Source organism: Columba livia, chromosome 5 (genome assembly GCF_036013475.1).
Source record: "Columba livia isolate bColLiv1 breed racing homer chromosome 5, bColLiv1.pat.W.v2, whole genome shotgun sequence".
Classification (NCBI taxonomy): domain Eukaryota; kingdom Metazoa; phylum Chordata; class Aves; order Columbiformes; family Columbidae; genus Columba; species Columba livia.
In genome coordinates, this window is record NC_088606.1 from 27,934,330 (window position 1) to 27,959,670 (window position 25,341).

General features: G+C 41.5%; 2 protein-coding genes across 3 annotated transcripts in view; one reads left to right on the top strand and one right to left on the bottom strand.

Annotated features, from left to right (window-relative positions):
• The window catches only part of LOC102097209 (signal recognition particle subunit SRP54), a 35,518-nt gene extending 32,727 nt beyond the window's left edge, over nt 1-2,791 (bottom strand). For both annotated transcript variants that reach the window (XM_065064066.1, XM_065064064.1), the window contains exon 1: nt 2,577-2,791. The gene's annotated coding sequence lies outside the window, so the exon portion shown is untranslated. The remainder of the gene's footprint in view (nt 1-2,576) is intronic.
• A 220-nt stretch (nt 2,792-3,011) lies between these two features.
• On the top strand, nt 3,012-24,941 carry LOC102093661 (uncharacterized). Its single transcript, XM_065064070.1, has 8 exons — nt 3,012-3,270; nt 13,367-13,488; nt 14,521-14,659; nt 15,519-15,640; nt 17,364-17,474; nt 21,633-21,739; nt 23,115-23,205; nt 24,679-24,941. The coding sequence occupies exons 1-8, from the start codon at nt 3,027-3,029 to the stop codon at nt 24,793-24,795; spliced, it is 1,053 nt and encodes a 350-aa protein (XP_064920142.1). The 5' UTR covers nt 3,012-3,026; the 3' UTR covers nt 24,796-24,941.
• The last annotated feature ends 400 nt before the right edge of the window (nt 24,942-25,341 follow it).

Consider the following 25,341-nt stretch of genomic DNA (forward strand, 5'->3'; position numbering starts at 1 on the left):
AACTGATTTCCTTCTTTCAGAACTGAAAGTAAGCTTCCCAATAATGGCAGCCTCCATCATGAAAATAGCTGAGCTTTTTCAATATTTTCTGGAATCCCCTCCCCTCTCAAATGAGTAGAGAGAAAAAACAGACAAGAAATGCTGGTCTATTTAATAAAATGAAGAATACATCATTACCTATATTCTTAGTTAAGAGAGAGGCCTCCAAACTTGATAAGGCAGAAAGAAGCTTGTTATATACACACTGAGATCGACTAGCTGTGCAGGCACCAAAAGCAAGGCTTACAATGTGCTTATAAATGAGTACAAAGATATATTTAAAATTAGATTTAAAAGTCACCCATGTAACCCAACCTCCTGACTCCCTTGCCTGAGTTAATATTGTCATGAAGTTGGCAGGTTTGAAGAAAATAACATGAATTTTTAAAAATAATTAAAAAAAAAAAAATCACAAATGAAACCTCAAATTGCCAGTCCAACCCCTCTGATACTGAGGCTACAACACAGAACAAAATCTCCAGAAGTTTCAGAAGATGTAGGATAAATAACTTCAATCTAAGTACAGGTCTCAGATGCAGTAAATAATGCAAACAACTATATTTACACATTTTAGTTTTAATGTGCATTGTACGTACAAATCCACAGTGACATACATCACCCTGCCACATTGATATTTGAATTAAAAAAAAACAGTCTATGCTTCCAAAGGAACTCTGCCTGTAAAATATTTTCAGATCAGTACACTAACAGATATGGAGGCCCATCTTTTTACTTTTCTGGAAGAGGACATCCAAAGTGTGAAAACACCAAGTCTTCCTTGTAGGCCATACAACTCACATTCTTGCACTACAATTCTGAAAAACACTATCATCAATATAATCTACCAAAGGATGTCAACAAAACAGCTGTTGAAAATGTCTGTCAAGCTCATTTCGCACGAAAAAGAAAAAAAATTATCACAAAAATGAAAAAAAAAAATCCCCTTTAAAAATAGGACTGCATCTCAGGAAGCTTTGAGCTGCTGAAACTGCCACCACAGACAAAACTTAACATGAACACCTGGATATGAGAGCTAAGAAACATGACAGGATGACCAACACACAGCAGCAAGGTGAACACTCAATATTTAAAATTAGTTCCTAGAGTTCTACAGATACCCAAACACAAAGTTAATTATATCCTAATAAATGAATGTTGCCACTGCAGAACTCCAAAGCTTCTTCCAACAGTCTTACAATAAGAATAATGCTAAGGGGATGAGTTTAGGCATTTTAATATCAGCTGCTTTCTCTAGCACATTAAGGATTTATAAGCCATTGGAATTACTATGGGATGCCAAGTACAGAAATTAATATAACTTTTCACATACAGTCCATCCACACTCCAGACAAAAAGACACATCTTAGCAGGTAGCCAACTTGAGCTGGCAGGTAGCCAGAAAGGGATTAGCAGTGACTGCATTGCAGAATGTGTATCTGCTGCATTCAGAGTATCTGTAGTTCTGGAAGAGCTTTTTAATTTCGATGCAGCACTCCACAAGCACACCGAGCATGTCTACATCTGGCAGGCTGTATCAGCAGTCATCATGCTAAGCAATGCCGTGAGTTCTACAGAGGCAGAGCTGCCTTCAGCAGAAACAGCCTGGGTACACCCGCACTGAGCTCCCAGGTCATCATTCTACTGCTGCTGAAAACCAGGCATTTCAGGAATAAAAGGACAGCGGAAACAGTGGGGTTTTTATTAAGCCATACCAAACCAGCATTGAAATAACTCCAAAGAGACAGACTGCCTGTCCATCTAGCACAAACCTCTAACCAAAATTTGTCTAGCTAAATTAGCAGTACTCTTTAGTGTACAGGATTTAAAAAAAAATAACAGCTTTAACAGATAACAGTTGCTTCAACAGCTGTTTTAAAAGATAACAAGCAAAAAGGATAGTCACTTAAAGTCTGTAAAATAGTTATGTTAAATATATACATACATGGGTTAAGATCTGACGGAAGTCTAATACCATACCTGAAAAAAGGCTGATCCACAGGTGTAGATAGCTTGCGCTACTGCAGCAACACTCAACCCCAACTTACCAGTTTCCACCTTCTAAAGTGACCTAACAGAGGGACAGGAAGGCACCCCCAGAGCTGCAGCAGGGGCTGCCTCTCCTGCTTATGGCCTCAAGACCTCGTTTTGGCAGAAAAGGAAAAAAAAAACGGTGAAGGCACCGGCTAAGATACGCGCTCAGCCCGTAACCTCCCCGTGTATCCACAGTCGCCCACAGCTAAGTGGCCGGGCGAGCCCTGTCCGGCGAGGCGGACAGCTGCGGCTCGCCCAGGGCTCCGCTCCCTCAAGGCAGGACGGCCACGCAGCGGCTCGGCAGACCGGTGACCCCTGCCCGGCCGCCGCCCCGCACCGGGGCTACCTGAGAACAGACCCGCCGTCCGTTCCCCAGGGCCGACATGGCCCGGATGCCCACCCTCCCCGCCGCAGCACCGCCGGGGCCGGGCCGAAGGCCCCCACCTCGCCCCGGGAAACTGCCGCCGGTCTCGGTCCCACTTCGCGCCAGCAGCCCCAACACTCACCGGGAGCGCGGCGCGGGGCCCGCGGGCGGAGCGCTGCCCAGCTGGCCGCGGCGAGACCGCCCAGCGCCCCTCAGCCGCCGCTGACAGCACCGAGACACCGCCGGCCGCCGGCCTGCGAAACGTCACCACTCGCCCTCGCCCCAGGAGCCCGACACGCTTCCGCTACCGGGGCGCGCGCTGCCACCGCCCCTTTAAGGTGGTCCCGGAGAACGGCCTGTCCGCACCCAGCGCAGTCCCACGAGGAACCGCCCCGCTCCAGCTTAAGGATGGGCGGCGCGGCCGCAGGCAGGGAAAGGGCAGGGCTTCCCCAGTATCGCGCGCACTGAGCAGGGAGGCGGTACCGTGGCCGGGCCCGGTGCCAGAAGCGAGCGCGGCAGCCTGAGCATGCGCAGAGAGACGGCTTGTAACAACCAGGCAGGGCCCCGCCCCGCGGGCGCGGCGCCTTCCCGCATGCGCACTGGCGGCGGGTGTGCGGCGGGCGCGGCTTTCCCCCGGCATCCCGCGCCCGGGGCACGTGCGTGCGGCGGAAGGCGGGCCGCGCAGGCGCGGTGTGGCGCGCGGCTCCTGCGCGCGGCGGCGCCCCCCGGCGGCGGCCCGATGGAGCTGGAGGCGGCGCGGCGCGCGGTGCTGGCCGCCGTGCGGGGCACGTGCGCTGCCGACCTGCCCCGCCTGCTGCACTGGATGCGCAACACCAGTAAGCGCGGCCCGGACCGGGCGCTGCGCTCCCAGCGCCGCCGCCCGGCGGGTGGCGGGGCCCCGCGGGCAGGCTCCGATCGCAGGGGGAGGCCTAGAGGGCGTTGCGGGCCTGAGCCTTGCGCCGCCGCGGCGAGCGGCTGCCCCGTTCCGCTGCGGGTCTGGCACCGAGCGGGCGGCAGCCGCGGGGGGAGGGAGGGGGCGGCGTCCCTCCCGTGCGGAGCCGTGCGCGAGCCGAGCGCGTGCCCGCCTAACGGTCGTCGGTCTGAGGGGAGTGGTGCCCGGGCTGCGCGCTCCGCTCCCCGCGCAGGCGTCTGGCTCTGCCGCTGCCGCAGCACTGGCAGCGCCCCCGCCCGGAGCCGAGCGTCGCGGAGCCGCCTGGCGCGCTGTCACCCGGCGCGGCCTGGCCGGGACGACGGGGCTGCCGGGAGTGGGGCCGCCGCAGCGAGCTGGCGGCACAGCAGACGTGGGTCGCGGGGCTCGGGGTTGGGGTCGGCCCGGAGCCGTGGGGCAGGCAGCCCGTTTGATGCCGCCCGCCCGGCCCGGCCCTGCACAGGGGTTGCTGTGTCCGAAGCTGTCGGTTGGCACCAGCCCGCGTTCCCCAGCCGCCGCAGTCAGCCCGTTGTCATGTCCGTCTGCACCGGAGCTGGTGGCAGGTTCAGGGTTTGAGTGTCGTGGCAGAGGCGCAGGCTCCTCCTGGTTGTTCCACCGGCTGTGCTGCAGAGGCAGGTACTCCTGGCAGAAGAGCAGGGCAGGCAGCTGGGGTGATAACCTCTTGAACTCCCCAGCATGACTGTCAGGGGTCATACGGAGGTACTCAGCTCCTGGCATGTCTAGAGATTTTTAGCCATTAGTCTTGTCTTGTTCAGCTTCACACGTGTTCACAGCAACCTGTCAGAAGCTTAAAAATAGTGTTTCAAGCTCATTTGCAAACACTACTTTCCGCTGTCAGCTTAGGTTAACATAGCTTTCTGTTTCCTTTTTGTGCCTGCCTATATTTTCGTCAACATGCTGTTATCAAGCCTCTTGTGACAGATGAAGAAAGGAAATGTGAATTGATGCATAAGCTGCTAATTTAAAACTGAACAAAAAGATGACATGGAAAACCTGAATATAGGCAGTGCAGTAAAGCTGTATGCACATAGTGCCATGCTGAATAAACTCACTAAACGCCACATAGTCTGTGGGTATATTTGTATTTTGTCATTGCAGATAAGAGTCTTGAAGGCCCCCAGTCACAAGCATCCAATAAGTGTATGTCCTCTTTACTAATTGTTGCCTGCTGGGATGGTAAACCCAGTCCCTGATGATCATGAGCTGGGTTGGAAAGAATTGTCATACAATACATTACTTCCCCAAGTCGTGCCCTGTTGTGCTGGGGTTATTCTTTTTCAGGTCTTTTGTTCCAGTACCTCCACTTTAGGGTGGAAACATCTGGATAGGCAGACACATGGGGACTGTTCCACAAAGGCCAGCTATGACATCTAGAAGTTGTCCGTTTGTCCTGGTGCTTAGAACTGCAAACTCACTGTTAGCCTGTGGTGTGGAGCTCCCACGGCTGCTCAGATGGAGAAAGGCGCTTCTCTGGCAGAGCAGGTTCTCTGCTAGCATTGTGGGAAAGGAACCAGCCGTGAACAGTGTTTACCCTCCTCGGTGGGCATGCAGCCCTGCCACTCCAACGGGCTCTTTCCAAGGAGAGACATTGCCAGATGTTTCAGAGCATCTGCAAGTCAGCCTTAATGATTAGAGCATAGCTGGGACTCCCCAAGACTTGAAGTCTGAAGTTTGATGGGTGTAGTTAGTGTTATTTGTAACTAAATATTCGTATTGTATCTGTGTGTATATGTATATATGTATATATACACACATGTGTATGTCTGCACATGTGTATAGACAGAATGGTAGCAATCTGCTATAAGCAGTATTTCATCCTTTCCTTTTTGAGTCCTTGTCTGGCTGCAGTAGCATGCTCTGCTTGATAAACGGTGCCTGGGTTACTGCAAATAACCTTGTTAGAAGTTTTTTCTTCCATCCAAGTGCTCCAATTTGAAAATCTCATTGATTTTCATATACAGCCATTCATATTGCTTGTTCATGTAACATTAATCGTTACAGCTCCTTCTACACTGTATCAGTTAGAGTGGTGTGCAGTGCATGTATGGCTTTCAGCTTACTGACTCCTTTAAAAATACAGTAAAGCACATGGCAACTACTGAAACTTGAAAATGCTAAACTGTTTAAGTTAGGAAACACATACTTACTATTTTCACCACTTCGATAGAGCTTTACCTCTGTCATAGACATTTTTCACGAATGGCATGTCACATAGACTTGCAAAAATCCTTTGTCAGTGAATAACTTTAAAAATTTTTGGTTTTATGCTACAGCTTGCAATAATTCTTATAGATAGATGATTTCTTTGAAAGACAAGTATGCTGTGATTCCTAGCCTTTGCTACATTATGATCTCTCAAGTATTTTTTTCTGAATTTTAATGTTCCAGATCCATGCCTATGTCTTTCAGTTAAAGGAAATATATATTCTTCATATTTACTCTTCATAATTAGGATACAAGCTGAAGTGTAGATCAAGTTCCAAATGTGGGGGGGGGGGGGTTTCCCCTCAGAATTGTTGTGTTTGAGTAATTATCCAGGTTCCAGTATAGGTTGGGAAATTACATATTAGAGAGCAGTGTAGAGGAAAGGGACCTGGGGGTCCTGGTGGACAACAGGATGACCATGAGCCAGCACTGTGCCCTTGTGGCCAGGAAGGCCAATGGCATCCTGGGGTGTATTAGAAGGGGGGTGGCTAGTAGATCGAGGGAGGTCCTCCTTCCCCTCTACTCCGCCCTGGTGAGACCACATCTGGAATATTGTGTCCAGTTCTGGGCCCCTCAGTTCCAGAAGGACAGGGAACTGCTGGAGAGGGTCCAGCATAGGGCAACGAAGATGATTAAGGGAGTGGAGCATCTCCCTTATGAGGAAAGGCTGAGGGAGCTGGGTCTCTTTAGTTTGGAGAAGAGGAGACTAAGGGGGGACCTCATTAATGTTTATAAATATATAAAGGGTGAGTGCCATGAGGATGGAGCCAGGCTCTTCTCGGTGGCAAACAATGATAGGACAAGGGGTAATGGGATCAAGCTGGAACACAAGAGGTTCCGCTTAAATTTGAGAAAAAACTTCTTCTCAGTAAGGGTGACAGACACTGGAACAGGCTGCCCAGGGAGGTTGTGGAGTCTCCTTCTCTGGAGACATTCAAGACCCGCCTGGACATGTTCCTGTGCGACCTCACCTAGGCGTTCCTGCTCCAGCAGGGGGATTGGACTAGATGATCTTTTGAGGTCCCTTCCAATCCCTAACATACTGTGATACTGTGATACTGCCCATTTTAACACCTAGATAGTGCTGTAATAATTAATACTGGTGGGACAGAGGATGCTGAGGAGCTGGTACTGAGGTTTTTGCTGCCATACCCTGGATACTGCTAGGAAATTTGGAGTTCTCTGTGCAGACAGAAAACAGTTTTATGGGAGATGCTAAAAAATTACCGGATCTCTGTACCACACAGAAATAAAAGCCTAGTCTTCGGCAATACAGATGTAGGAAAGAAACAAGCCTCTGATGAATAGAGAAAAAAAGTTATAGGGATAGGGGGATCATATTCTGAATGAAAAATCTGTAAGCAAACAAGGATACGATAAATGGAAACAAAAATGCCATCCTCACAGAGAAGTTGTTCTGTGGTGTGTGGGTTCCCACCACCTCCTACTGCCATCCTATTCCTGTTTCTGTCAAGATGTGGAGCTTATAGTTTTACTTCCAGCTGAGGAGGACTAGGCATGATTCCAGTGTTAGCTATAGTCAGGCTTTTTTCCTTCTTCATGCGTCTCTCAAGTGAAGTATATGTGCAGCCTTAGAGTAAAGCCCTGCATATAGTAATTGCCCTTTAGGATTAGTGTTGTCACAAGGACATTTAACTTAGTTGGCGTTTTCTGACTCACATACTGTATGCATGGAATGTTATTGAGAAACTTTTCCATGGAAGAGCCAAATTATTTATAGTAAAGCAAGTTAGTTTTATCTAAAGTAAAGACTCTTATGTATGTGGAACTGAGAGACCACTGAACATGTTCTCATTCTAATGATTTCTGACTAGTCTTCCTTAGTAATTACAGCAATGTAAGTGTATGCAAAATGCTATTCATTTTCTTCTTTGTGCAAATACAGAATAAAATAATCAGTCATGCTTTTGTTTTGTTTTTGTTTTTGAGGGGAGGGTGGTATTACAAATTTTAGAAATTCCAAATCTTTACCTATGATGGGAGAAGACATTACTGTTTTAAGGCAGCTGCTTAGCAACACTGCTTTGCTGTTTCGCAATCAGCCAGCTCTTCCCACACACTGCAGTGAAATGTACGTCATTTCACGGTGACTTGCATTCCAGCTTTTCTTTTGAGTTAGTCTTAGATCTCAAAGAAAACAAAATAATAAGAATTGGAAAGAATAACAGGAACCTCTGGTGTCTTAACTGAACTTTTTTTTATAATAGGATGATTAATGTGTTAATATCCTTCTACAATAACCATGTTCCAGAAGATCTGGCTAAGAAAACTTGGGTGAAGCCCAAGAGCTAATTCAAACCACTTGGAGAACCCCCCCTAAAGATCCCCTTCAGTTGGGTCCCAGCATTTGATATGTAGCTTCTATATAAATGTATGTATGGTCATATTCCCTCTCACTCTTCCATTTCCCAAACTCTTAAGAATTTTCAGTAGCAGGAGAGGTTGCATTTGTTAAGAACGGGTGGTGGAGAAGAAAAGCAGTGAAAGCAGAATTGATCAAGCTATTTGTATACATGAACAGAGATACAGGAATTGGAGGAAGTCAATGTAGGAATCCTTATTTCAATTTTGAGATTGAAGTCTCCAAACCATTGCTTACTGGCAACTACAAACTCTTCAGCTGTACTTAGAGCTTTAATGTGGATTACAAAACCCCGACTCTCAATTCATGTCAGTGAAGCACAGATAAGGTGATAAGAAGACCCTTTATGCTTTTTCATATGCAGTTGCAGTCTTAGGATAGATTTAAAAAGATATTTTTCACAGAGCTAAAAGTGACTATTCTAGTACTAGCTTTTGTTTTTTTCAGCCATATAACAGTAAAATGAAACAGTCTTACAAACTTTTTTAGTTCTGTACATTTCATTAGGAACATTTAGATATAAAGCTAAGATTTCAAAGTGATGTACTAGTCTGAATTGCTTATTATTCATACAGTGATGTATTAATCAGTCATTAAATAATAAACCGTTGCAAATCCTCTAAGTTAAGGATAAACAATATATAATTAAGTACTTTTTTTTTTTTTTTTTTTTAAGTGGATTCACTTGTATTGGGAGCAAACCAGCTTTTTAAGAGACTGGCGTAGGACATAGTCTTGTGATATGAAAGTTGAGGGCAGTCAGTGCTTTTAACAGGCAGCGAGGGAGGAGTATCTGACGAAATTAAGCAGACCATGCTGGACATGCTGCTTTAGTACAGTATTCTGCATGTGGAGAAGAAACTTTCTCATCCTACTCTTAGGAACAGATCAAGTTTGTCCAGCTTTTTCTATTATGTACTTTGTCACCTAGGTGTTATTGTGTTCCTAGACCTGCTGGGTAAAATTATGGGATGATGATTTTCACAAGACAAGAATAGGAAATAGTATAAGAAAAAACTTTACTCTTTTGCAGAAAATGGTCTTTAATGTTTCCTTTCAGTACTATTGTCGCTGCAGGTGGAACGAGTCTCTTTAAAAGGGTGAAAGCATGGGTTTCTGCAATGTAACAGACATAGTATGTAATTTTTGTGTGTATGTGGAAAAGCAATTTAGAATTTAGTGCTAGGCTTCCTATCCAAATTGGAAGATGTGATTTGTCCAAATAAAATATCCTTTCAGAAGAGATCAAAATAGCATTGCAGAGATATGTTAACTGGAATGTGTTTCTTAGTTAAAACTATGCCATACCAAAAATCTTTTCCACTACTCTGCTGTTTGGTAAACCAAAATGGGTTGTTACCTGTAATATGATGAATCACCAACTTTGGGAATTGGCGTTAATTTCCTTTGTTGTGACAAATGATACTGCTGTGAGAGAGGTCTCAAGAATACCAAGTACTTCTAAGTTGTTAGTCACTGAAACTTAATAATGGTGGCAAGAACTAGTGATTGTAAAATAGGTATGTGACTTACTTTGTTTAAAATTTAACTTTGAAGCTTCTTTCAATTTATGAATGTAAAAGACTTAACTAATAAAATACGCTCTGGTTATATGCCTATTGGAAAAACCTTATTACTTTCTACCAATTTCTGTGTGTGCTTAGGGATAGAAATAGAGTTCCTGAAGAAGTTCATATACTGAGGTCACAGATTGCTTCTCAAATTGTTTAGCCAAAAAAGGAGATAGTAAGGTTTTAGAGATGTGGGGCTTCCTCCTTGACCTGTTTGTTCGGTGTCATTAAAACACACTGAATGATTAAATTGACCTCATATTAAAGTAACATGGATGTTAAGATTTTCTTTTGACTTCTGTGTGTCTGGATATATATCTGGAAGACCATAAGGTGCTTGTTGTTATGGTGGCCTTTGCTAAATCCTCTTCTTTCCACGTGACATGTAATCTTCAGTTGTCATTTAGAAATCATGCATTTCTTGTCTTCAGTCATGTATTTCACAGGGCCACGATGTTTAGATGTTGGTATAACGGTGTTCTCTCTCCAGTGTGAGGCTTTGTGATGTTTTCTTAGCTTGTGTTATATTTGCCATAGAAAGGCTGAGCAGTACCAGGGTGTTAATGAGGCTTTTTGCAATGTGTTAATTAAATTTATAAATGCATGTTGAGTGGATCCAGTGGAACCGGTTTTTGAAGTAAAATACAAACACTATGCACTTAGACTTCCTCCGTAAACAACTGGTTGTGATTCATCTTGCAGTGTTTCTTGAACTGTACGGTTCTTTCCTAGTTAGTTAGTTGTCTGTTCAATGAACACAGGAGTTAGCTTGCACACTCTCCATTTCACATATATATAACAGGCATTAAAATCAAACATAGTTTTAAAATTTTTGTTTCTTCTTTGAAGATCCTTGTAAGGTGATACTGAGATTCTCAAGAGCAAACAATTTGTTAAACACAAGGGTGGAGTTGATAAAACCTTACCAGGAAAAATGCATATTTTCATATTTGGCACCTGTGTTCTCTACTTGATGCAATCTATAAATATTTACATACTGCAAAAGTAAATTAGTTATTGTAGTAGCTGTTACTGTTCCTTGCTTTGACAGGAATGAGGCGACTCTCCCCGTCTGAGCTCAGTCACAGACTATACATGCAAGCGCAGTATTGCCTGCACAAATTCTACTGCAGCTGCCATTTTGTCATCTCAGAAAGAGGGTTTTCAAACCTCCTCTGATTTTTGTTCCTGCATGCTTATGCTTTGCAGTGTTAAATGGTAGTTGGGAAGGAGCATTTCCATTCATCATTTATTTTTCAGTATCTATGGTTCAACAGTTTTGCATTTGAGTTGCAGATGTGTTATAAGATTTTCCTTAGGACCTGCTTCATACAGAGCATCCACAAGAACTCTTGTGTGTTGTACTTTGTTTTGTAAGAAGAGCTCAGAGGGCCCCATGCAAGATGGCCAGTGACAAGTATTGTACAAATGGAAGTCAAGGCAGGGAAGGGATGTTCTGCTTCTGAGGAAGATGATGTGCTACCTGTCTCCTTCTGAAAGTAACCTCTTTGCTGCTGTAGAGCTGGGACACTGAAGACCCTAGAGAGCTGTCCATTGCTATTGGTGGCCAGAAAATGTCACCCAGGCCATGAGGAAGCAGATCATACCTGCCCTGGGAGAAAGGGAGCTGCAGTACTGCATTTACAGTGTGATGTGGCAGGCCTGGTGGTCTGTGAGCACTTCCTGCATTTCATTAAATGCTATATATGAATTTGATACTCTTAACAGGCAGTATAACAGCTGGATGAGCTCTCTTGCATAGTAATAGTATTGTTTTAAAGCATGTGCCAGATGTAGGGGCTTATTACCCACAGGCACTGGTCTGTACAGCTGCTAATATCAGCTTTCTACACTCTAGTTCTGTCTGTAGCACAATTTTTCTCCGTCTTGCTTCCTCAGATGTTATCCACCTCATCAAACTCTGGCTCCTTTGCACTCTGAGGGCCCGTCGTGGTGCTGACGGCCCCATGTAAGCAACAGTTAAATCTGTACACATTCCCTTCCCATCATCTCTGGGTTTGCTTCTGTGCTGTGTCACATACATACAAATATTCCCTGAGTTGATGAGAAAAATCCCTCACTGCTTCTAGGATGTTCATAACAAATCTGCAAGTTGTTGGATGGACCACAAGATTAACAGGAGATGAGTGCTCATTAGAGGTTTCACATTAAAATGCTGACAAACTGGAGCTCCTGCCTTGCACCTGTTGTGTTGTTTGTGCTGCTGCTGTTGCAGCCACCGGCTCTGTCCCTCCCATGTTCCTCAGTGCAAAGTCTGCATCTCTTTCAGAGCTGAGGTTCTGGAGAACTTAACTGTGAGGTTTTTGGAACAGTAAATTGTCTTCCTGTCTTATAACAACTACCACTGGTATTGTGCCCATCAGGGCCTTGAAGTATTACTGCTATACATACATTTAATAAATAGCCAAATATATGCTAAGGGAATCCATGTGATTTAAAGTTTCTGCTGCTTACTCTGGAGGATTCAGGGTTATCTGTTGGAGTCAGTTTGGGGATGTGTTGAAAAACATTTACATTTACACGCTAAGAAGAGAGTTTCTTGCACTAATGAATGAGGGTTTCTTTAATCATATTTTTCTTGCTACAGTGCTTAAGCAAAAAGTATTTTAGAAGCATTTCATAGTTAAAAGTTTAGCTGGTCTCTGTTTCTTACACTAGCCTTAAAATTTCTCACTGTTTCTAGCACTGCCTGTGTTCCACAGGAAAGATTAAGTATATTAGTACAGAGAATCTTGTAGCATGTTAGATCTTCTTTTGATGAGTGATATATGCATATGTAAAAACTACATTCCCTGCCCAACATGGTGGCCATCTAAACAGAACAAGGAACAAACCAGAAAGGGTGAGGAGGAGAGGGCAAACGTGTTGCAATATACGGGACTGGAACAAACTTTTCTATTTCCATTGCAAGCAGGGCAGGGAATACTGAGTTTAAATTGTGGCAGAGGAAATCTGCATCAGTTATTAAGAAAAGTATTCTTTCGTAATAGGAAGTGGAGTCAAACACTGGAAATTTGCTAAATGAGGTTGTGGAGTCTCCAGTGTTAATAATATTTTTTAAAAGAATGGTTCGGAGAAGTAGTGACACTTCGATTGATTCAGCCTTGGAAGAAGAAAGGATTGGTGACTTCCCAAGGTTCCCTCTCAATCTTTTTTCTAGATGTCTTAAAAAAGAGGTGTTAAAATAATGCAGGGATAGAATGGAAAAAAATAGCAAGAATTTACAGTGTGGCTTTACAAAAATGTATTGTTTTATATCCATTCCTATTTTCTTTCACATTCAAAATATTTTGGTAGTTTAAGTCATGTAAAATGTATTGTAAGTTGAACTGTTGAACTGTGTGCATTATCGCTGATTTTTTTTTAGTAACCACTTTATTAGGAAGATGGTATGTATAAAAAGAAACTTGTATTAAATAAAAAAAAATGCCTGCATTCAGGCAACTATGAGTTTTGTAATTTCTCCAATAGTTCAAAAACATCTTTGATCTTTTTATGTCGTAAGCTGAAACAGTGTCACTTTGGTGGCAGCCCAGACCCTCATATGTGAGTTATAAGTTTATAAATATGAAAATAATTTGAGATTTCAAAAAAGCACTACGTTTATTTTAAGTGGCAAAGTTATTACAATCCAAATCTGTCATTGGCTGGAAAAGCTAACAAAAGCTGAAAAGTGCATTTCAAATAAAAACCTTATCCATCTGGTATTGTTTATGTCTTGCAACTGTATTGTACTGGTCATCACTTAGTCCATATGATCTACATATGACTGTTCAGGAGGTTTTTTTTGTCTTGATTTATAGGTGACTTCGATGAGCTTGTGGTGAGCAACAACGATGTTATGCTCAAAAATATCGCTGAAGATTTACGTAGTCATTTACCCATCGAGGCAATGTTTAATTCAGAACATCAAGCTGTTCAGAAAGTAAGCTAATTGTTATGGCCTCCTTTTGCTGAACCACATCATTTATTTGGGGACTATGCTGATTTCAGTTTTAGTAGTACATAATAGAGAATGAGCACTTGATTGGGATACAAGAAATCTCAGATTGTTTCTCAGGTTTGTTGCTGCATGATTGTGTGACCCTGAGAAAGTTGCTTCATAGTTCCTAATACTTTGATCGTAAGTTGTTTGGCATAGCTTTCATTCTGTGTGGTATGGCACCTGTCACAGTGATTCTTGATGCTAGCTCCATAATAGACTCTAACAGCCCCCTTAAAGAAAATAGAAGTACAGGGCCAGTGTTTCACTGTTGCCATATGTGGGCAGCCCAGAAATGACTTCCAGCTCTTTTCAGATCCTGATGGCTCAGAAAGAGGTGGGATGTGAGTCCTGTGGGAGGGGAGAGCACCTTTTCTTCTTGAGCTGTCAGTATAGGTGGAAAGTTAATGCATTTCCCAGAAAAGTGGTGAATGGCTCTTAAATGGGAAAAGTGGATTGCTCGCATGTAGCAAGCCTGGGAGAGGGAAGAAAGAGGAGGATGAAGTTTATACCCCTTAAAATGATGAGAAGGCAAGCATCCCAACTGGTGCGCTTTTGATTGAAAATGACAGCCATGTTAATCAGGGGTGTTTCTAGATTGAGGCATAAGATATGAAGATAAAATAATCAGATTGTTGAGGTTGAGAAGCAAAATTGCCCTTTCTCCTAAATTTAAGTAACATTCTCCAAGCAAGCACTAAGGAGACAAAATTTGTGTCATGTCTCCTACTCAGCTATCAAAATTAGCTTGCTTTCCTTTGTCAACTTCCACTTACTGGTTATTACAGTGGAATCTGATGATCTGGTTTACATGCAGGATTTCTATGGTTTAATTTTGATTTGTAACTTTTGAGTTGGGAAAAACTTGCATCTCAGGGATTTTTGAAAGGTAGGGTGGTGGGACAATTAACTGTGTAACTGTGTGAAATTAGGAGATTTGGTTATGTCTTTCCTGGGTTTTGTTCCTCTTCTCAGATACACCAACATCCACTGCCCATGATTCATGTTGATGCATTCCTTTATGATGATGATTTTGTTGATTCATTGTGTGAGGAGGGGAAAATGAGTAGGAGCTACTGCATGGAGTGTGGCTCATACAAGACTGCACCTTTAGGTAAGTGCTCTTTTGGGAACACAAGGAACAAATTCAGTTTAACTGAACTGGTTTGTGCAGTGACTCAGCTGGACAACACAACATACAGCTGATGGAGGACTTTGTCCAGGCTGGCGCAATACACAGGCCAGAATTATTTCCCATAACCAATGGAAGGAGACTCCTACACACGTAAGTTGAATTAAATTGGAGTGTATGAGTGACACTAGTTGCCCACAAAAACTGCGCAGGGAAGAGGCAGGGCTATGTACCACTGAAAAGGAAGATGCAAGAGGAAGACAATACTGTAGGAGTCCATGCAGTAGCCTCAGTCTCCTCTTGCACACTGAAAAGCAGGAGGAAGCACCATCTGTCTTAAAGCTTATGTGTGATATGGTGCAGATCAGTGCTGTTGCCAGTATAGCATGGGCATTGAAGGAGGGATGGCTTATATGGAGAACATTCCATTCCTTAAAACCATGGAGCTGAAATTCAAGCAATTAATATGTCTGCCCATAAAAAGGTTTGCGTGAATTGTGTTGAACCTTAGGTACAATGTTTCCTTTTTCATTTAAACAATTCCAAGTTACTTTTATTTGTATTCTTTAATATATGTCACTGTGTAGAAAAAGGTAACTCAGTTTCATGAAGGATTTCAAAATTCTCCATGTAAGGGAAGGAATCCCCAGACTTGGACAGACTACTTGGCAGGGTACCTCCAGTCTTCAAAGCCTGGTTTTCCAGGGTCTCCAACACTAGTGCAGGCAAGAAAGCATGCAAACTTTTAATGGTATAACTCTTCAGATTAATATTTCGTTGGTTAATAACACAGTAGTTAGTACTGCCCACCCAACACCTTTGTTCTGTTCTTATTTCCCAGAGTTTATTTCGCATTCCTTTTCCCTCATGGAACTGAAGTTTCTTTATCAACATGTACTGCCTGACCTGACAGGAAAGGTAGTGGTTGACGTTGGCTCCAGGCTTGGTGCAGTGCTATTTGCGGTAACTTCCAGCACAGGAATTTGTATTTTATTACTGTGACAAACATTTTCCCTCTTCTCTGACTACCTACTCTTGCTACTCCGTCTTGGATGGGTCATTCTGAGAGACAGCTCTGATCTGGCTTTCTGAACAATATCGGGTTCTGTTTACTAGTGATTTCAGTTCTTGTTCTGTTCCTCACAAGAGGGAATACAAATGATCTTGCTTATGGAGAGGAAAAGTCTGTTGTCCAACAGAGTAGCATATTGCTGTCACACATGCTGCTCTTTTGCTAGTTCCTGCTCAGTCTCTCCTTCATAAGTAAGTTTGTCCTCTATGCCTTGACCATGTATATATATAGATTAGTTATGTTAAACTCCTTTATGAAGCTGACAGACTGTTAAATTATCCAAAGGAAGACTTTGATATGAATTTGTCTCCAAAAACATATTGTCCTGCTCTGCATTTTAAAATGCACATAAAATACTTCATCGAGAAACTTGAGTGCAATTTTGATTGCTTTTGGCATGGCTGGTGCAACATATGGCCAACAGCAATGCAAAACACACATTACAACTTTCTTACAAAAGTCAATAGCTGTTTAGGGCTCAATCTTGGAAACAGTTGAGCATGTAATTTTACTCATCTGAATAATCTAATTTTGGGACTACTCAAATGAGAAAGGTTACTCCCATTTGTAAATATTTGCAGCATTGGGTCCTTAAATGGTAACACTTTTGCTAGCCTGAAATTGTTTTAAACTACTTAAATGCTTGTATGGTTATAGCAGAAGATAGTCTCAAATAAAGCAGGGGAAACATCTTAAAAATTAGTTTGCCTTTTTAATAATGTTCTTTGCTTGTATTGGAGAAGGGGTGACTTCATCTTCACCAGGTGCTTTTCTACTCTCTGAGCTGACTGGTTTTTGAAAACATTATTAATTAGATTGTAGTATATAGATATCTCAGATGTTCTCTATCTTTAGCATTGTTTGTTTGCCTTTGCCATTGTTGGCAAAGTGTAGTTGTGGTGTTCAATGGAGACACTGGCACTCAAAGCTATATTTTCATCAGGGCCCTATAGGCTCAAGAATATGTACTTTTTTTTTCCCTAACATCTCCAACAACTTTCCAAAATCTCAGTCCAAAACTGGACCATTATTTTGGGCTTATTATTAAAGGATAATTTATCTTTTTTTCATATGTACCTGTATCAAGCACCTGAAAATGGCAGTAATACCATACTTAGAGGTGCTGACAAAGACTGTGTACCAAAATATCCCCCTATATTACTGGTGCGTTGTCCTCCATTTTCACTGACTTTGACTATGTATATCTTTCATGTGGGTTTTGGTGTTGTGTTTTTTTTTTCTCTTGCTATTTTCTGCTTCCGTTCTCCCAAGGAAGAAAAATGTGCAGTCTTTTCCTTTCACACTATTTTTGTAACTTGGTTTGTAGTGCTTTTTTCCTTCTCAGACCATTTTACATCTGTTTTGCAATTGAAGTGGTGTTGGAATTTTCCTTTTTTTTATTATTTTGACGTGTCATTTTGGATCTCTTATTAAATCGGGGGCTTAGCTCTGAAAAACATGTCACATCCACTGAAAGACATTTCTCAACTTGCTGTCTTAAAATGCTTTCTTAATCTTAACCTTAACCTGTGTTTTATTTTTTCCATTTTAATTGAAATTTTTGAACTTAGCTTAGAGGTATCACAGTTACTAAATTTCCTTTTCCTAATGTAGGGTTATCTTTATAGCTCAGCATCCCAACTGTACGGAGTAGAAATGAATGCAGACTTTTGCCAGTTGCAAGAAATGATGATTACAAAATACCAGTTCATTGACAGAATAAAGGTAAATAAATGTACGGCTTAGTGTATGTATTTTTAACCACTGTGTACTAGGTATTCTGTCTACGTGAGTGCTTGGTACATCAGCACTCTGAGGAGCTTCTGTCTTTGCTTTTTTTGATCCTAAACAAAGGCTTCGAATTAGGAAAAAAACCTCATAGCAGTGAGGAAAAGATAAATTATCAAAATATGATAACGTGTGTTGAATCACTTAGGCTTTTTCCTGAGTGGGCTTACGTACTGGCTCATGCAAAACAGATTTATCTTAGCTGTTTCTTCCAGTGAAACCAGTGACATTATTGTCACTAACTTCTGTGAAACTGAGTGTACAGAGTTTCTGTCATGAATAAGAAAACTAAGTATTTGTGTTTCAATAACATTTGCAGAAAGATGTTTGTAGGATTTGAAAATTTGCATATAAGAACACCTAAAGGATTTACGGCTGTTGATATTTCCTTCTTGAAGTGTCAGTGTGTATGTGCCATCCACAAACAAAATGGGTTTCAAACAATGTGGTGTCTGTCATTATGGGAACCATTTCATTTGTCCTGTTACGGAAACAACTAGTACTGTTTTAATGAGAAAAAAAATGTATTTTTTTTTTTCCTTCCTGGGGAATACCAGTTATTTTGTTACCAGCAAAAGCTGGTAAGTAGAAAATGCTGGGTAGAATACTGGCTTTAATCCTGTGTTGTACGCATGTTCTCTTCAATGGAGTCACACAAACTGCTGGGTGTAGTACAATTTTAAACTGGAAAGAAATAATAAATGTAAAATATTTAACACAGGGTAAGCGGTATCATTGGGTTGCCCAGTTCAATCCCAGTTGCTTCCAGTTTGTCCATAACATTTGTTTCTTGCATATGTTTTGTGTTCATAACACCTTGTTGTGATGAGACTGAAAGTGCAGTTAGGAACTCTGTCACGTTAATTCAGTGGAGCTGGAGATCTGTGTTTGTGCTTTTCAGCCTTGTATATTTTTTATTATAAACCTTTTTGTTTTTCCTTCACACCTTGTAATTCTGCTGAAGTATTCATTTCAGGGCATAAAGATAAGAAGATAATATGTTTTCAAAGCAGTGCCTGAGGACTTAGCTATTTGTGTCTCATTAGATGCCAATTTAGTCATGTGACTCCTATTATCACACTTCTTTGAACATTTCAATCTTAGATTTTTATTTCACCCCCAAATGAATACTCTCTGGCAATACCTACCATCCTGAAAAATAGTCAGAATTAAGTTGCTGATAATAATTTGTTACATAAATTTGAAAAGCTTTTAAGAGAGCCGTCTTAAATAATGATTGTTTTTTCAGGATATTCCGAATTTTTATGAGAGCATGTTCCCAAATGACAGCAGGGTGGAGTGGTATCTTTAGTGGCTAGATCTCTGAGCGAACCTGCATTTCTTTTATCAACAGCTGGTTTGTTAAAGTACATAGAAAATTGCTCAGCATCTTTTGCCTTTTGAGCAAACACTTAAATGCTGGGAGGAAAGTAAACAGGCAAATCTTAGGAAACGAGACCTCAATTCAGAAATTGCCTGTAATCACGAAAGGCTTGGTGTGTATTCCATTGAGCAACAGCGCACTTTTAAAATCAGTTGCTGCCCAGTGGTGTTTTGGCTGGAGCAATACCTGGTCTGGCTCCCGGTGCAGCCACGTGCTTATGTGGCCCCACATTCCTCAGTAGGAATGAGGATGTCTTTGGGGAGGTCACTTTAGTCAGCATGATCACCTACTCTGTAAATGCAGACTAATTTTAAGTTAAGTTTTAAGTGTTATTCCAGTCAAGGAAACATAAACACATGTACAAAGTTTCACAGCAATTTAAGCATCTTTATGAATTAAGGCTTAAAATATTGGGACTGCCATTAGTAGGGCATTAAGAAAATTTAGGGTTAGTCATGATTTCATGTGCTGCAAGAAGTCCACTGGTGGAACAGTCCACCAGTCACTTGTGTTTGGTTAAAGGACTGCTGCTCAGGTTTTTTTTTGTACAGAAATTCTGTGGTTTTGTTATTTTTGCCGCTTGAAAGTAAGATGGTACAGTAAGATGTCTTTTTACACTCAGAAACAGTGATCCAAATCCCACTACAGTCCAGGTAAATCTGGGTTCTGATGCATGAGTTCTGGCAGATCGAGCTGAGGCACGTTTTGCTCCCAGCTGCCGGTCCTGCCCCACTGCAGAAGGCCCCACCTGTGTAACAGGGCAGCAGTCAAGCCTGTATCCTCAGTATCTGTACCACCCCAGTTTATGGTCTTGCATTTTAATCTACAGTTAGCAGTGGCTTTATGCAGATGACACAAGTTGACAACCAGGACGTACTGTATTTAGGAATGCTGACAGTGGCCTGAGTTGTCTGTCTTCTTTTTCTGTTGCCTGCATGCTTGAACTTCTTTATGAGCTCCTGTAATGCTACACTTCACAGTGCCCTGTTTTAAGACAAATTATTGCCAATCTTCATTGCCTTAAAAAGCTCCAGCTTTCATGAGCTAGTGGATAGATAGTTCAGATGTCCACACACTAGAGGTGAAAGTAGAAATTTGACCATTCTGACAGCTAAACTGTCCCTATTTCTCAGTGAGATAGAGCCTTCGAACACTAACCTGTCTGTTCTAGGTAAGGTACAGTTGCTTCCTTTCCACTCACTACAGGCAATGTTGAACAACTTGGCATGGTAATGTGTTTAAGCTGTTTGCTTTACTGATTTGGAGCATTAGCAGAGAACCCATGGATTATAGTTCTCAAGAATGAAATGCTGTGATGCCTAATTTCTTATGAATGGTAGAGTTTTGTTTCTGTTATTATTGATATTGATATTATTGATATTGATATTGATATTGATATATTTGGCTATACTTGCAATTGCTATAAGGCATTCTGATAGCATGAACCAGGGTCATAATCTGTGGCACTCTGTTATCTTTGCTGCACTTGAACCCTTACAAATTGCAGGGCTGGTAGTATCTGTTTCCTCCGTCAGTCAGAACAGCATACTTTGTGTGTCCATTAGAAGGAGGGTGTTACGACAGTACAAGGTGTAATGGTTTTAAACTAAAAGAGTAGAGATTCAGGCTAGACACAAGGAAGGAACTTTTTACAATGAGGTTGGTAAGGCACTGGAACAGGTTGCCAGAGAGGTGGTAGATGCCCCATCCCTGGAAACATTCAAGGCCAGGCTGGATGGGGTTCTGAGCCATCTGATCTAGTTGAAGATGTCCCTGCTCATTGCAGAGGGGTTGGACTAGATGAGCTTTGAAGGTCCCTTCCAACTCAAACTATTCTATGATTCTCAGCACAACCTAGTACTAGGTCACACAAGCAAGAAAAGTTGTTTGGATTTTCTGTCAGTCTTCAGCATATAGGGATGCACTTTCAAAAAAATTTGTGGAATTCAAGTAATAATCAGATTGGCTTTCTCTCCCTTATCCCTTCAAAAGATGTTCCAATTTATGTTGCTACTCAGATTTGGGATGTGATGTATTTCTCTGTGTTTAAGAGGAAATCAAACACATCTTGTCAGAGTGTTAATGAGCATTCATATTCTCCTGTCACTATAATCTCACCTGCTTGAAAATGACATGATGTGCTAATATATATTTTTGGTATGTGAATGTAGATGAAATCAAACCAACTCCTATGATGACTGGAGAGGTAATTGTGTAGCAAAGCACTTGCTCTTCTCCAGTGCCACTGGGCATTCCACCTCTCCAGAATTGCCAATCCCAATATATCGCATGAAAATTCAGCTGTCAAACCTGGTTCTGCAACGTCTTTTCTAGCTATAATCCGTCAGTAACCCACTGAGCCTGTGAGATGTAATATCCTCAAAAACGCTTTAGCTAGCTTAGCTCCTTCCCTGAAATCAGTGAGCATTTGTGATAAAATATAGGTAAGTGAAATGTAACAGCCATCACATACATCATCTCTTTTGTGGCACACGGTGTTCTAGACCAAAAGTCAGATGCAGTTTATTTCACTTAACATAATTAATTGTGGATTTTAACTAAAGGAGATAAATACGATGTTTATTTTTTTTAAAGCTTATTCTGGTTATTCACTTCAGTTTTATTGACTAGGTTGACAGGCTTCATGGCTATGTGAATGCTGTATTTGCCTTTTAAATTAATTTATGCCTTGTGAAATTTTTCTCCTTCAGGTAGTTCACGCAGACATCTGTACTCAGGCTTCACTTCTTCAGAAGGCTGATGTTGTTGTAATGAATAATGTCTTTGAATATTTTCTTGACAGACAGGAACAGGCCAGGTAAGCTATGTGTCCAAACAAGTTACCTATTTCTTTGGCACCGTGTGTGTAACCTTGTGAGGTATGGAAAACCTTAAGGTTGTGCTTTTTGAAGTCACATACATAAATTACGTAAGGAAATTGTTTTAAACTGCCTACACTTAATTGTTATACTTAACTGCTAGGGTGTTACAGCAGTTGTTTATTGTTAAAGCCACTAAACACTGCTGCTTTGTTTACCCAAACCTTGCCCTGAATCCTTGCACTGATCTGTTAAAATAGTATCTTGCTCTTAAAGAATCTGAAATTACTACATCAGCCTAAAGCTTAATCTTCAGAAAGAAGAAAGGTCACTGACTTTCGGATCTGAGGGCTTTAATATGGATGCACTGCAAAACATGGTTATTACTATGTTTCCAATATATCTTCATAAGGATGTGGAAGCAAACAAACGTGTGGCTAAGGTTCTTCTCTTTCAGGTACAGATACTCACAGATGAGCTTTGATAATCCAGCAGTATCAATTTAAAACGTAAATAACTTTATCATCTGAAGTTACTGTGCTGTTAGAATGGGCAGTCAAAAAGAAAGGATGTCTGTGACTCCACCATCCCAGCACACAGCCTGACATTCGCTAGCAGTTTCAGCTAAGGCTTGTCCTACTCCCCTTGATACCAGGCGGTAACATCAACCGCAGAAACACAGAGTGGGTGTTTCACATTGACAGGAGATTTCTTTCCAGGCACATGGCTGTGAATTCATTTGATTATTCAGGAACTCAGGGGCAGTGGTTTAATGCTGCGTTGGTACCGTGAAGACAAATGACATTTGAAGAATGCTGGAAATTCAATTATTTTTAGTCTGTATTGCTGTGCTATGAGAAATGATCTGACTTGCAAAATCAGAAAAAAAAGAAATGCTGGGGGCTATATTTAAATGCTCCAATTGCTAATGTCTTAAGTAAAGTATTTTGTCACGACTGCAAAGTTCCTATGTAAAGAGCAGCTTGTTGTTAAGCTTAATAAAACAGTGTGCTCAGATACTGGATTTTCTTCAAAACTAAAGGTTTAAAGGGACCAAATATTGATGTTTAATTCTAGTCCAAAGTGAAGGTGTTGACAATACAAAATTATGTGCATGTTTGTATTGGAGTTAAAAAGTTATAGAGTCTAACATTGTAAGACCATATATTATTCCCTCAGTTTTTAATATGAAGGCTGATCTTGTTCATACAAAGATATTTGCTTGGATATTAATAGCGACTGGTAAGCATGTATAGCAAGTCTTTAAGATTAGTCTGCATCTGGCCTCTAAACTACAGAAGTGTTAGATTAATTTTATATCAAATGTGGGTTTTTTTCCTAAAAATTAGTGACCTGCTTTAAAATATGTTTCAGAGCTTGGGAGTTTATTGCTTGTAATGTAAGGAAAAGAGGGTCCTTGTTGGTGACAGTTCCAAGCCTTAAAGAATCGCTCTCAAAGCTCCAGGTAAGCTCCCTCAGCTGTTTTTAGCCAATACTTTTTGTTTCTTTCTATGAAAGTGGCAGTTCTGTAGTTGAGCTTAGCTGCTTGCCAGTGTTCTGTGAGAAAAGATATGTAATTTTGTGCATAGATTAAAAGATGTAGGACTCTAGATTCTGTTTCCGGGTTTACCTCCAACACACCTTCCTGTTCTTGATTGTCCCCACCTGTAAAATGGAAATCCCAGCCTACATCAGTAGCCTGCATGAGTCATTGTATTATCCTGTGTATTATGAACAATACCTTTGCTATGAAATTAAAAAAAAAAAAACGCACAAAACATTAGCAAAGCCATATTATGGGGTGAGTTTTGTGATAATCGTATCCATTTCCGTCAGACTTCCCTCACGTATCGGGGTAGAACTTCAGAAGTATAGATGCATTTATAAACTTCTAGAGGCAAAACCTTGGAATGTTTTTCATCTGTTTAGCTCTACATTTGCACATTGCAAACTGTTTTGTTAAGCCCATGGCAGAAGGGACATGTTAAAGAAGGACCATCCCTGAGGATACTCTGTCTTCTGACCTGCTGTCAGCATAGAGAACAGCTCATAATATGCTGATATGAGTTGTTAGGAATACAGATTAGGGAGAGATGTGGCCTCCCAGCTAGCCCGGTAATTACCATCAGGCATCTTGGATCAGTGACATAGCTTTAAATTGCAGTTGTAAACAAACATGACAACAGTGCAGCTTTCAAAGAGGTTAAATGCCCTGCACTGCTGCTGCTCCCTGAGTAGTAACCACTGCCCGTGGACCAATCTGTGTCCATTCTGCCATAGGTCACCAGTAGATTACAGCTGTTACGTGTATGATGCCCAAACAAATTATGTGGGCTGGCTTTAGTTAGGACACAAAATGCTGATCATACATGACAAGGTTTCTTACAAAGTGGCTTGCTTGCCATGGTAGTCTGCTTCAGAGAAACTGAATCACTTGTTGCCTCTATGCTGATGAGTGGAATGACTCCTCAGCCTCAGGAGCAGCAATGGTGTCATTGGACCTTTTTCTTGGAGAAGGCAGTCGTTAACACAGAAGCTGAGAAGCTCTTTGTAGCCTTACTACAATACTCCCTGGGTGTAAAACAAGAAAGTACCTGCGATTCTTCCATGGTACAATTAGCTGCTCCCTCAACACTTCTGTCAGAATGTTGTCCTCTGTTCAGGATGCTTGAGGCTTATACAAATGCATATAGAGAAGCAGTTGTAACATGCTAGCGAAATATCTAGACTATTGACTGAGACAGTTTTTTAAAGTTATTTCTGTTCTCTCCTATTTAAGTTAAATGGCATTTCCAGAAATTATCATTGCCACATAATTTGGAATGACTAATCTCTCTTGTTATGGCTTACTTTCTTAATGTTGTACTGACCTTGAAACTCCTGCTCTGTTTCTCAGCACTGTGTTTGTTAATATAAAGATCTGTTTTCATTGTTTCAGACAGATATACAGCTCAGCCAATGGGTCGAAGAGGTGCAACTAAACTATGATGTGTACATAGAAAAGGATGTTGACAGAGAAGCACTTGAACAAATTCATTTATACAAGATTCTCTAGTACTTGGAAAAATTTACTAGTATCCTTGTAATATCATATATTTTGGGTCTAAAATGAATTTGTGTGAATAAATTGGGTCAAAATTCTTATTGTGATTAATCTGAGTCACATCTGTTGTTTGTAATAAAAGGAGTCTTTTGAAACAAGTTTCCTTATGGAGGCATTCTGTCTCAACAGAGTATATTTACTTTTAACTAGGAGATATCCTTATGGTTTAATTTTTGCAGAAATGTTAGAAAGTGTGGCTACATGCTGATGCTGGGAGAATTTTTGTTCACTAGCATTGTGCACTTACAATGTTTGCTAAATATATCAAACCTAAGAATAGGAAATCATTATTAACATGAATGATAAGAATGCATTTAGCATAATGTTACTTAAAAGCTGCAGTACGTTAGTTTTCTGGTTCGTTTTGTGTAGACCATTTATTGTTAGCAGTAATAGTATTTATTAGTAACAGTATTATATTTAATGTTCCTCCTATGGAATTTTTAGGTTTTCTTTCCAGAGTCTGCTTGATAACCAGAGCATCTATTGGCCTTAGTT